The sequence below is a fragment of the Lytechinus pictus genome, chromosome 2, assembly GCF_037042905.1.
Source record: "Lytechinus pictus isolate F3 Inbred chromosome 2, Lp3.0, whole genome shotgun sequence".
Lineage (NCBI taxonomy): Eukaryota > Metazoa > Echinodermata > Echinoidea > Temnopleuroida > Toxopneustidae > Lytechinus > Lytechinus pictus.
The window spans coordinates 48,008,669-48,021,358 of record NC_087246.1 but is presented as its reverse complement, the minus strand read 5'-3'; the positions used below and the strand labels follow the sequence as shown (position 1 = coordinate 48,021,358).

Genomic DNA, 12,690 nt, shown 5'->3' with positions numbered 1-12,690 from the left:
TTACACACCGCTACAATCCCTCTTAAGAAGTTTTCCCGCTCCACATATAAAAAAGAGCGCTCCCCTGGATCTGTAAATCTCTCCTTAAGTCTATCAACCGTAAAACAATTTATTTTCTTATAGTTAAGTTTCTTATATTTAGTTTCTTATATTTTGCAAATATAAGAAACAGTCCGGTAATGATAAACTTAATAGGAAATATATTCGATATCGTAATGTACTGACAACTTCACTACATGTGGTTTCAGACCGCCTCGAAGTTCGCCAGTTCCAGGTATTCTCTGATCGGGAAATTTACCCCGATCAGAAAATACCAGGTATTTTGGCGGTCTGAAAGCAAACTACGCGTAATATCCCCGAAAGAAAATACCCGATAAATAGTAGGTACTTGGCGAAATTACGAGAACTTTCGCGGGGATTTTTCCAAGGTCGTGGGTATTTTGGCGGTCTGAAAGCAAATTACGGGAACTTTTAGCCCAGCGTGTCGTTGGGTGCGGCGCCGTGCATGGGTTGCTGCTGGGCTCGTGATTTTGAATTTCGCGCCTTGCTGCTTATCAGACCATACTGCGCATGCTCGTAACTTCAGGAACTTATCCCGAAGGGTATGTTTCAGGCCCAGGGCGGTGTGAATGCAGGAATAATTAATGGGTATTTTTCAGCCTAAAAAAGTTCTCGTAATTTAACGGGGATTCTTGTGATCGAGGCGGTTTGAAACCAACTTACGTCTTGCCCCCAAAATGTATTTTTCTGAACAATTTATCAAGTACAAGAATGATATTTCGAGTACGTGGAGAGTGATAAACAAGGTCCTACGATCAAACAAAAAATCCGAACCAACAAAATAAATCTCACACAATAGGTGGTTTCAGACCGCATCGAAGTTCGCCAGTTCCAGGTATTCTCTGATCGGGAAATTTACCCCGATCAGAAAATACCAGGTATTTTGGCGGTCTGAAAGCAAACTACGCGTAATATCCCCGAAAGAAAATACCCGATAAATAGTAGGTACTTGGCGAAATTACGAGAACTTTCGCGGGGATTTTTCCAAGGTCGTGGGTATTTTGGCGGTCTGAAAGCAAATTACGGGAACTTTAAGCCCAGCGTGTCGTTGGGTGCGGCGCCGTGGGTGGCTGCTGGGCTAGTGATTTTGAATCTCGCGCCTTGCTTGCTTATCAGACCATACTGCGCATGCTCGTAACTTCAGGAACTACTTCAGGAACTTATCCCGAAGGGTATGTTTCACCTACGGGAAAATTGTCGAAGATCCTGCTGAAATAGCTGAGTTGTATAACGATTACTTTGTTCAAATTGGTAACCTCTCAATGAATATCCCTGAACCTGATAGAGAATTTACATCTTTTTTTTTAAAGAATCCTTATCCGCAATCTATTTTCCTTACCCCTATATTTGAATACGAAGTTAAAGATATTGTAAATAATTTAAAATGTGATAAGAGTCCTGGTAGTGATGGAATAACAAATTTCCTTTTGAAAAAGGTAATTAATGAAATACTCTCACCATTGACATATATTTTTAATCTCTCATTATCAAATGGCGTTGTTCCTTGTAATAAATTATGAAAGTAGCTAAAGTTATACCCGTTTTTTTTTAAAGATGATATACGGGAAGTTTGCAACTATCGTCCAATTTCACTTCTCACTTCGCTTTCAAAGTTTCTAGAAAAGTTAATGTTCTCACGCTTAATCAAATTTTTAAAAAGACTGTCAAATATTACGTGATTCATGTTCATGCTTTACTTTTTTTTATTGATAAGGTGGTATGTGCCGTCGATAAGTCATTACATACTGTTGGTATATTCCTGGACCTTTCCAAGGCCTTCGACACGATCTACCATGATATATTGTTATATAAATTATCACATTATGGTGTTCGTGGTAAGGCCTTGGATTGGTTCAGGAACTACCTCAATTCTCGTAATCAATTTGTTTTTTATGCAGGTATAAATTCTAGTTTGAAATCAATATCTTGCGGAGTACCCCAAGGATCACTCCTTGGTTCCCTACTTTTTCATTCTTTAATGATTTTAAAAATTCTTCCAATATTTTGTCATATCAATTACTAGTGTAAATTGACTTCTAGAAGTATAGGTATTTTAAACAAGCTGAAATTCTTTATTCCTGATTATATACTATTAAAATTATATATGACTCTCATTCCATCACGACTAATTTATGGTATTTATTGGCTTGGGGCAATACAAACAAGACGTTATAAGATATGTTATTGAATTGCAAAAGCGGGCTATAAGGTCGATTAACCAATCTGACTTTTATGATTGATTGATTGATTGATTGATTTTATTCGTCAAGAATATCACAGGAGATTACAATGAAATTTGAAGAATACCTTGACAGGATAGCCCATGAAAGCCGAAAGGCTTATTTCCAATGGGGTCCTATAGTTAGTATAAAACATTAACATATTGTAACAAAAGTATAAACTACGACAAGTACTGGAATATGGAGAAAAAATAATAAAATACATACATATCCATGAGTCAAATAATATGCAAATATCTGAAGCAAACAACAATCTTCCTAATATATGAAACAAGATTATATTTTAACTTACCCTACATTATATCTACAATACTAGAAACCAACTGTACAAAGTGTGTGATTTTTACTGGTAATACTGCTCTCGAGTAGCTTCCAGTTTTAGGTGCTTTTAAATCCTTCCTTTCTTTCATTTCCTCTTTCCTACATCCAATCATTCTTCCCGAAATAAAAAAGAAACAATGCATGCATGTACAATCCCTAAAATTTACAATGCAACAACAACAACAACAAAAATAAAGTATGAACAATGACATGAGTGAGCTAGCTGAGTATTGGACGAGGAAAGAGGAGTCTGTCTGTAGCTGTTATTGTTAAAGGGGAATCCAACCCAAATAAAAACTTGTTTTTATAAGAAAAAGAAAAATCAGACAAGTTGATAGGTGAAAGTTTGAACAATATTGGACAAACAACAAGAAAGTTATAAATCCTTAAAAGTTGTAAATATTGGTAATCACTATACCCATGGAGACTTCAAATTGGCCGCATATGGGATGTCATAGTGATGTAAGGCAAGGACTACTCTTCCATGTACTCCAATACATATTATGGCTAAAATTTCATTTTTCCCAGAAGTTTTATTTCAAATTACATTTTTCTTTCATGAGGACATAAAACAATATACTACCTGGGTTATATTTAGATTACTGCCCCAGGGGAATGGGTACTGTAACTTACAAGTAGGAGAAAACCACAAATCCCTGATAAAAGAGTACATGGCCTATGGGAAAGTTGTCCTTGCCTCTTGTCATAATTTACTTACCCAGTTGCCAATTTGAAATCTACATACTATTAATACTGCTGGCTAGCGACCGACGGATTTCCATTCTCAGCCGTTCTCTGATTGGTCAGTTAAGACAGTGCAGTGTCTGTGTGTTCCGTGTGTGTATGTGATGCGAAGCGTGCTGTACATGTGTTCACTGGACGTGTGGGCATAGAATAGATACCCAGTCGTTTTATTGATATTAACCTTACAATAACAACGATCAGGGATGGGTTTATTTTGTTGCTGTGTGCATGTGAAGGATAGAAGTTTCTTACAGCTTATTATTATAATTAACTGACTCTCTTTCCAAGCTTAAAATTATAACGATAATTGCTACATTCCAATTGTGTGATTTGTTTGTTTTAGAAAAGGTCTTTTATTTAAAATGGAAACATGCCAGTCAATGGACCATATGTTCTAGTGGTTAATGAAAATGGAAATTGGCTATGTGTTTCAGTGTATAATGAAAATGGAAACATGCTGGTCAATTGACCGGTATAATATGAAAATGGAAACATGCCGGTCATACAATTGACCGGTATAATATGAAAATGGAAACATGCCGGTCAATTGACCGGCATGTTTCAATTTTCATATTATACCGGTCAATTGACCGGCATGTTTCCTTTTTCATTATACACTGAAACATATGGTCAACTGACCGGCATGTTTCAATTTTCATATTATACTGGTCAATTGACCAGCATGTTTCCATTTTCATTATACACTGAAACACATAGCCAATTGACCAGCATGTTTTCCATTTTCATTAAACACTAGAACATATGGTCCATTGACTGGCATGTTTCCATTTTAAATAAAAGACCTTTTCTAAAACAAACAAATCACACAATTGGAATGTAGAAATTATCGTTATAATTTTAAGCTTGGAAAGAGAGTCAGTTAATTATAATAATAAGCTGTAAGAAACTTCTATCCTTCACATGCACACAGCAACAAAATAAACCCATCTCTGATCGTTGTTATTGTAAGGTTAAAATCAATAAAACGACTGGGTATCTACTCTATGCCCACACGTCCAATGAACACATGTACAGCACGCTTCGCATCACACACACACACACGGAACGGAACACACAGACACGTCCGCACTGTCTTAACTGACCAATCAGAGAACGGCTGAGAATGGAAACCCGTCGGTCGCTAGCCAGCAGTCTATTAATGATCTCAATTTTAAAGCAGCTATAACTTTCTTTGCTGGTCCGATTTCTTTCAAACTTTCACCATTCTGTTAAATTGATTTTTCTCCTACCCAACACAACATTTTATGGCCAAGGCTGGATTCCCCTTTAAGAAATGTCTTGACGCCGACGCCCTCTACGATACGTTTGTCGTTTATCGTATAGCAACCAAGTTCAACAAGGCCAGGGAAACGGATAATCTAAACATGGTAATAAACAAACAAATTTCTTGTTCTTTTGCATATACCAGTGATTTTTTAAATGTAATAATCAGCTTAAATTGTGTAGATTATTTCATATCAGCGAATGGTTAGTTTTTATTCGTAAAAAGTCTTATAATCATCCATTACAATTTCATTAGGCCTGATCCCCTCTCCGAGTCTGATTTGAGGGGGCATCGCAGCTGCGCTGCCCTTTACGCCCAAGCCGGTCGGCCCGTGCCCAGGCGGGGGAGCCCGCCTGCTGGAGGACCGTCGAGTCATGTCTGTGAGACTGTGCGTGTGTCATACGTAGCCTAGGCCTAGCTGGAGGCTCCTAGAGAGTATAAATCACTTACTAACGTATGCTTACTCTCAACGAAGCCTGGAATTGCTTCCCATACATCTGCACGCACCACCCAAAACTTTCGCCCCCGAGATTTCTACTTCTAAAAGTAAAACTAAAAGTAAAAGTAACTAAAAAAGATCTAGGCCTGGCTTGGGCTTGGCATTAATTGCCAAAACACGGTGAAAATCAAGTTAAAAGGAACAAAAACAGTGACTTACCTCAGCTGTCGCGCAACTTCACTGCCCTGTTTTATCCGAACTTAATACACATACCGGTACATGTAAACATATCGCCATTAGTCCCCTGTACAGATCGCGCTAGAACTTCGGTCTCTGTATTTGGCGAGTGAAGCCAACAGAGTTCAGCTGAACAACCAACATAACATAGACCGAAGCTTTTGGTCTATTTTTATTACATGGCATGAATGGGAAACAACTTCATTTCTGACATTTCTACGCTATCGATTTTATTTTTAAACAAGAATTCATCAAAAAAATGAGAAAAATATTATGAAAGGATGGAAGAGACTTGCCCGATGGTTATGCTGCCATCTTGTTTCCTATTGGTTTTCCCCAATGTTACGGACGCGTGCGTCGCGTAACGTTGGATTATCATATTTATATCATAGTAAATCTAATAAATACTTTTGACATTTCTATACTTAATTTCTCTTGAGGGGTTTCATTTCTCAATTTCCACCAAATAGACCAGGCCCTAGGTGCCTACTTTTATTTGTGGAAAATGGTCTGTTTACATTTTTGCTGGCTAGTTTATTTTCCAAAATGCCACTTTTTAAAGCCTATTCATACAAAGTTTCTTCTTCCTTGTAGTCCTACTGCAGTCAAACTCCTCAAGCAGGATATAATTGCTGCAGGCGTGTGCGGCTAGTGATGATTTTGCATTAATGATGTGCCCCCCGGATGAAAATGACACTAAGATTTGTTTTGGTTTTAGGGTGTTTAGTTGATATGAAGTTATTCATACATAGAATGCATGCTCACAAAGCGAATGTTTGTCCACATTGTGAATATAGGCTTGTGGCCTGTGCTCTGAGTGGGGAACATGATATTATTTCCAGTAGCTAGGGTAAAGAATTTATATATATATATATATTTTTTACATAATGCTTCAAAGTTTAAACTTAAACACACATGTTTAACCACTCATATAGGAATGACAATCTCATTACATTTTGTATTCACAAAGTTATCAGAGGTAATATCATTTGAAATTTTTAACAAAAGTTATGTATTTTATATTCTCATCTGGCTATTCGAGACTGCACTCGGTTGAGAAACCATCTAGTCTCACATAGAATCAAGTCACATTTTGTGTTAGAAATGCTGCCTTGACATGACTTAATCTCTGTGAGCTATGTTTGATATTTCTAATGAAATGATGATTTTGAAAAACCATCTCTTTTAAATTAACAACTGTCTTTTCTTTTAATTTCAGTCTGAAGCTGAGGAAACAATGAAAAGGATTACCGCCCACAAGGGTGTGGTAGGAACAATTGTAATGGACAATGATTGTGAGTCTAACCTTTATAAGCATCTTATAAAATTTATTTGGAACATATAAACATATTTTTCAAGTATAACAAAAATACATTTTTTGATAAAGCCCAAAATGAAATTATTAGATAACAAACAAAATAAAATATGAGGAGTCATTTATCTGAAACAATTATTTACCGGTGCTCTACAAATTTCCAATACATTTACATTATATCTTTGAAGATAATGTAAAACCTTCCCTTGAGGTACCTCGGTAATTTTAAAAATGATCTACTTATCACTGTCTTGCTGATGTTATAAATGTAATACTTGATATTTTAATGTTTTAAACATACTGTAATTGTTTCAAAGACTGTTGAACAACAGTCTAAGGTACACCACCCAAGAAGTGAAAAAAAAAAAAATGAATTACTAGATTTTTGTGAATCTGTATCATGTGAAACAGTTATGATTATGAAGGATATGAAAAAATATGTTTTATTGGATAACTTGTTCAATTTTAAATGAACATTTATTTTTAGTTGGGTGCCTGGTTAAAAGAAAATATCTTTTTAATAGTACGGTCAGTGATTAACAATTTCAGGATACTATCGTAGCTTTCTGATATCTAATTGTTAACTTTTTCGGGAGATAAGTCATTAACAAAATAACAAAGTTCATAATATACCTAATGTATCAAAATTTGAATTTGCACAAAGAATAGTGGTTAAAACATTATAGTGGAAGTACTCCCCAACTAAAAGTTTTTTTGTGAGAAAAACAAACAAACAAAAATAATCAGAAAGGTTTGAGGGAAATCCGTCAAAGATTTAAAAGGTTATTAAAATTTTAATTTTTTGATTGTTTTGTCATATACTAGTGTATGCAATCAGCTTCTCATGTATCATGAATGTAGAAAAAACAATGAAATGTCATTTCCTCAAAAAATTGAAAATGAGTTTTATTGTACCTTTAGTATGATGGGGGACCTAAAAGCTATGCACTTTGTTTTCATACGATAAAAACTATGCCATTTTAATATTTGAACAAATTATCTTTCACTAATTTGTAATAAATATTCTAAAGATCTTTAACCATGAATAAAATATCACAAAACTCACGAATACAAAAATCCTGCTGTGTTTTCCGAATGGCTCTTGATTTTGCCAACCGATGTAAAAGGAGTCCTAAAGCTACGTACTCTATTTATCATGCAAAGAAATAGTATTTCCTGTGCCTCAATTTCTAAAATGTGTCCATATTATTATAGGAAAATATGAAATTAAAGTGAATATAACTCCAAAATTCCAAACATTTGCTGGTTTTCTCTGTATTCAATGATTTATTGCAGCCTCTGTAGAAAAATTAGATAGGGATCGTTCGTCACTCTGCAGTCACAATTCCACACACAGAGCTCAAGTGCGCATTCATTTTGCCATTGAAATGGCATGTGCAATGAGTGGTGTGTAGTTTTAGGACCCGCGCAGCTTTAGAACCCCTGACCATATATCAACATACAAATTAGTTCACACCCGCTCCTGAAAGAAGAAAAATTTACTCATCATGAACCATTAAACATGAAATTTATGTATTTTATATTACATAACATTTTGGGCAGCTGCTCGTATATGGATGGCATCACAAAACTTAAAAAAAACTTTTTTAATCTTCCTCAAACTTTACCAATATTTTTTATTATTTTTTTCTGCTATTTTTTCAACAAACTTTTCGTCTGGGTGAACTACCCCTTTGAATGGCCAATACACTGGGAATATTAGATGTAATCGAGAAGACCCGATGCCCATCGGTTATTCTTTAGCAGAGACCAGTGGAATGAAGAAATGCATATGAGACCGAATTTCTATTTCTTTATTACATCAGTCCAACAGTCTGCAGGATATTGCACCAACAGTTGCGACATCATTCGGGGACCGATGGACTGATTGGTTTTTAACACAGAATATACCCAAATAGAATTCACAATAGCCCTTTACCAAAGCTGAGATGGGCTTTCAGAATGGAGCCTGTATTACATCAAAACAAATTGTCGTTTCCGTGTAAGAACGTCCTTAGCAAAGCATTTTCTCGCACTGAATCGGTGAAGAAACGCCCTTACACAATGCAGTTATGCGTGCTGCTAAGGGCGTTTTTGCCCGTGCGCATGCAATGCACGAAAGTGTGGTGTTCAGGGCATTCTTGCACCGACAGGACAAAATAGCCCATGTTATAATAAACATTGGACCAATATTTTGAATCGCATTGATTTAATTTTTTTGTTGTTGTTTTATCAGCAATCCCTCTCAAGACGACGCTAGATAATTCCACCACAGTCCAGTATTGCCAACAATACAAGCCTGTGATTGGCCTGGCTAGGAGCTGTGTACGGGATATTGACCCAGTGGACAACCTTGCCTTCCTCCGTGTTCGCACCAAGCGGAATGAGGTTATGGTGGCTCCAGGTTAGTCTTTAATTACTTTAAAGCCCTCTTCGGATATAATACAACATTTTTCATAATGCTGAGATATAGTGAGACATATCACCCAACTTACGATGATAAACATGCACTGTATGCACCAAGTCAATGTTACAAAGACAAACTCATGACATATAATGTCTTGTATTCATTATTACATCATGAGCCTTGTTGAATGGTACCATGAATATTATGATTCATTAGTCTATTTTCATACATTTAGCTTTTACACAGTGCTCTGTAAATATAGCTGCATTTTAGTGGTAGTCTGGTAGTAATGGGAGACATATTGTTGCAAAAGTTGTAAAACTGAATTTTCCATAATTCTTAGTTTACAAAAATGCTCTCTTGAGTTCAAACTTTGAATTAAATAATAAGCTTCATATCATCCCACAGCTGTGGGATGATATTTCATCACACTAATAGTCACAAAATCCCTATTTCAAATCTTTCATTTCAGTGCCAACTTGATTTAAAATGGATATCTTCATTATTTAACTTTAATTCAGAGTAAACAAAATGGCAATTTTCATGCATGTTCATCCATGTTTCAGTGTAATTAGTAATCGGTGTTATTTGTCTTGTTCATAACTTCATACTGTGAAAACTGAAAAACGTAGTTCCTATGATGGGCGTAAATACATGACGTCATACTATTCACCCCTGAACAATAGGAGTACTGCTTGAATTTATGCCAGTGATGCTCGCACCCCTTCACACTCTGTAGAACAGGTAGTACATGTACTTTAGATATTATCTTATATTTCCCTCTTTTCTCCATTATTTTTTATTTGCAGGAAAAGAGTGCTCATTACTTGTAATACAGAACCCTTCCGAATCGTAATCTGCTTAAACGCACCACAGCTGGATGATAAAGGATGAATGATGAAATGTGTTGTTTGAGAAATATTCCTCTTCAGTGGCATGATTGTGCATTGAGAGTGGTATTATCATATCATCCATTAAAGGAATCCCTAGTTAACTTTAACCACATTTTTATAGAGTGCCAATCGTCCACTCAAACACAAAGTACACAATCATTTGACCCCGCAGTGAAAACCTTAAAAAAAAATAGTAATATTGTAATGAAATGAGAAGATCACCACATGTGTTTCTATGAATCCTTTGATGCATAATCTTTGTCATGAATGTTGAATGAAGGATAAGAATGATGAAACTCGACTGACAATTCATAGAAATGTGGACTAAAATTCTTGTCGATTCTGGAGTAAGAATATGACCCTAAATGTCAAGGAAACACATGATCTACTAGTCGTACTATATTTCTAATCTAATGTTTCTTTGACATTTTGTGTTATTAGCCCCAAAACGAGCCAACTGCAGATTCAAGAATTGGGTGGCTCTTTCAACTTTCATACCTAACTGCAAGTCGCCCCAAATCCCGATTCAGAAAAAAAAAGCTAGCTTTCTTTGGAAACTGGAGGCTAGTCATTGAAAGGGTCACTAAGTCTGATGCCTCTGGTAAAAAAGACCTTATCCTAGGCTATCTAATGAGCATTTCTACAAGGCATGCTGACTATGAAATAAAGAATTGTCTTGAGAACATTCATTCTGATAAATATTCTGATATTCTGATAAATATATAATCAAGGTCTGATACTAGTCTTTGCTTAATAAAAAAGAGATACAAAACAAACTAGCAGTATAAATGAGTTACATAAACATAATGATAACAAAATACATGTAAGAATGAAGCAATTTATCAACAGCTGAGCTACATGTACAAGATGTGCAATAAGATAACATTCAGGCACGGAGTAAGGATCTTTCTTTGATATAAAAAAAAAACATGAAAAGAATTAGAACACACAAAATTCATGTAGAATAAGATCTACCTGTATTAAATATTATGGTAAACAAATATAGGGGAAGATAATATTAGCTAAACAAGCAGGAGTACCTCTTTGATTTTGAGGAAACCACAAGACCACTACAAGTGGCCCTATCAGCCAGATATGGGATACTGATGGGTGTTTCGCTAAGCTGTTCATAAGTTAAGACCGACTTAAGAACGACTGGTGATCCTTTCTTGTGGTAAATGATATTCACCATTAAATGTTCATTGGTGATTATGTAACGCGTAAGAAAGGTTCACCAGTTGTTCTTATAGTCACTCTTAACTTTAATACGAAGAGCTTTATGAAACGGCCCCCTGATATGGTATAGATCACAAGAATGATGTTTGTGATTTTATGGCTGATGAAACTTCCTTCAGGCTGTTAAATTTTTCATTATCATTATTTTACTTGTGGATTGCCATTGATTCCTTTGAACTTCATTTGAAAAGTTGATAATATCTTATCCATTCTTTCAATATCGTCCAGAATACTATTTGCAACATGTGCATTTATAAAATATTACAAATGGACCAAGTTTTATTTCCATATTGATAATAAAATATTAAATCCACAATGTATCGTAGTCATTTAGTGGTATATCACTTTACAAATCATAGATTTATTACTTGTAAATATTGTGGATTGTATTATAATATATGTACCTTGTTCATTCCTTAGTGTTATATTATCAATTATGTTTGTTAAGAACTTGACTGATACTTCATAGAAAAATATGGTATATAGGGTATACAAACTTCATTTGCCACTTCAGAATTTTGTAGAGCATGTGCTAACATGGGGAAACACTATTTTGATGTAACTCAGTGTGTGGTATATGGTGGCTGTAAATAGTATCAAGCTTTTATCTTCCTGTTCAGTAAATGATTGTTTTAGGTAAGAAGTAACTAATCAACTTTATTGTAACCGGAATATGTCTTATTTTCACATTTTACAGTTAATAAAAGTTTCACTTATTTAATTGATATATTGTTCAGAAACTTAATTTTATTGTGTCGCCTCTTGCAATGATCAAGTTGCATATAGAGTACCCTGCCGAAGCGATGACGTCACAAAAAACTTTTTTTTAGCATTTCAGTGTTTTCAAGAACGGTGATATGCAAATAGTGAAAATTGATGACGTCATACTTCGGTACTGGATAGAGTTGCATATGAGTTGTGTTTGCATCTCTTTGTCAACTGGCCACTGGATGGAGTTTGGGAGGAAAACCTGTTGTTTATGGTTATGAAGTGAACCTTTTCTATACCCAGGCAGCCTCTGTAACTCTCATCCAGCTAATACCAGGGGGGGGGGGGGTACTCGCGAAATAAGGCATACGGGGATGTGCCGCCGGAATGGGTTCGCTTTTTTGGAAGAAATCCCTAAACATGGGGTATGGTTTTATGCTGGAAAATCCCTAAACGTAGCTCCAATTTTTAGATACTGGCCTTAAACATGGGTCCATATTCTCCAATTTTGGGTGATCACCTTTTGTTTTTTTTTTGCTTGTAAAATTTTAATAAATCCTAAATAATGGGTACTTCTTTAGCCAAAATGACCCTTAAATATGGGTATGGGTTTTGAACCTTCAGCCGCACACCCCAGTCCGAATAAAATCGAACCCCCCCCCCCCCCCCCCGGAGCTAATATTGCTTATGTCGCATATATTATTGTAATTGGGCATGTGTCATCACATCAACATTTCGCGTCGGGTCGAACATTCGAGAAGGGCCCTCTAAATTTCCGAAACGTTGAGCCTAGTTTACCTGACCA

At 35.8% G+C, this 12,690-nt stretch overlaps 1 protein-coding gene across 2 annotated transcripts; it reads left to right on the top strand.

Annotated features, from left to right (window-relative positions):
- Positions 1-4,415: 4,415 nt before the first annotated feature.
- LOC129254122 (dynein light chain roadblock-type 2-like) lies at positions 4,416-11,902 on the top strand. Of its 2 annotated transcripts, XR_010292636.1 has the most exons (5): positions 4,416-4,753; positions 6,546-6,621; positions 8,878-9,045; positions 9,858-11,066; positions 11,171-11,902. XR_010292636.1 is itself a non-coding variant. In XM_054892576.2 (4 exons), the coding sequence occupies exons 1-4, from the start codon at positions 4,631-4,633 to the stop codon at positions 9,902-9,904; spliced, it is 414 nt and encodes a 137-aa protein (XP_054748551.2). In that variant the 5' UTR covers positions 4,416-4,630; the 3' UTR covers positions 9,905-11,902. The 2 variants fall into 2 exon arrangements, 1 of the variants encoding a protein (XP_054748551.2); XM_054892576.2 differs by having other exon boundaries at positions 9,858-11,902.
- Positions 11,903-12,690: the final 788 nt, after the last annotated feature.

Bases quoted from the DNA above. Each gene is read 5' to 3' on its own strand.
- LOC129254122 (XM_054892576.2), top strand. From the start codon at position 4,631: ATGGCCAAGGCTGGATTCCCCTTTAAGAAATGTCTTGACGCCGACGCC. The intron at 4,754-6,545 runs GTAATAAACAAA...TTTTAATTTCAG, and splicing joins AAACGGATAATCTAAACATG to TCTGAAGCTGAGGAAACAAT. The intron at 9,046-9,857 runs GTTAGTCTTTAA...TTTTATTTGCAG, and splicing joins TGAGGTTATGGTGGCTCCAG to GAAAAGAGTGCTCATTACTT.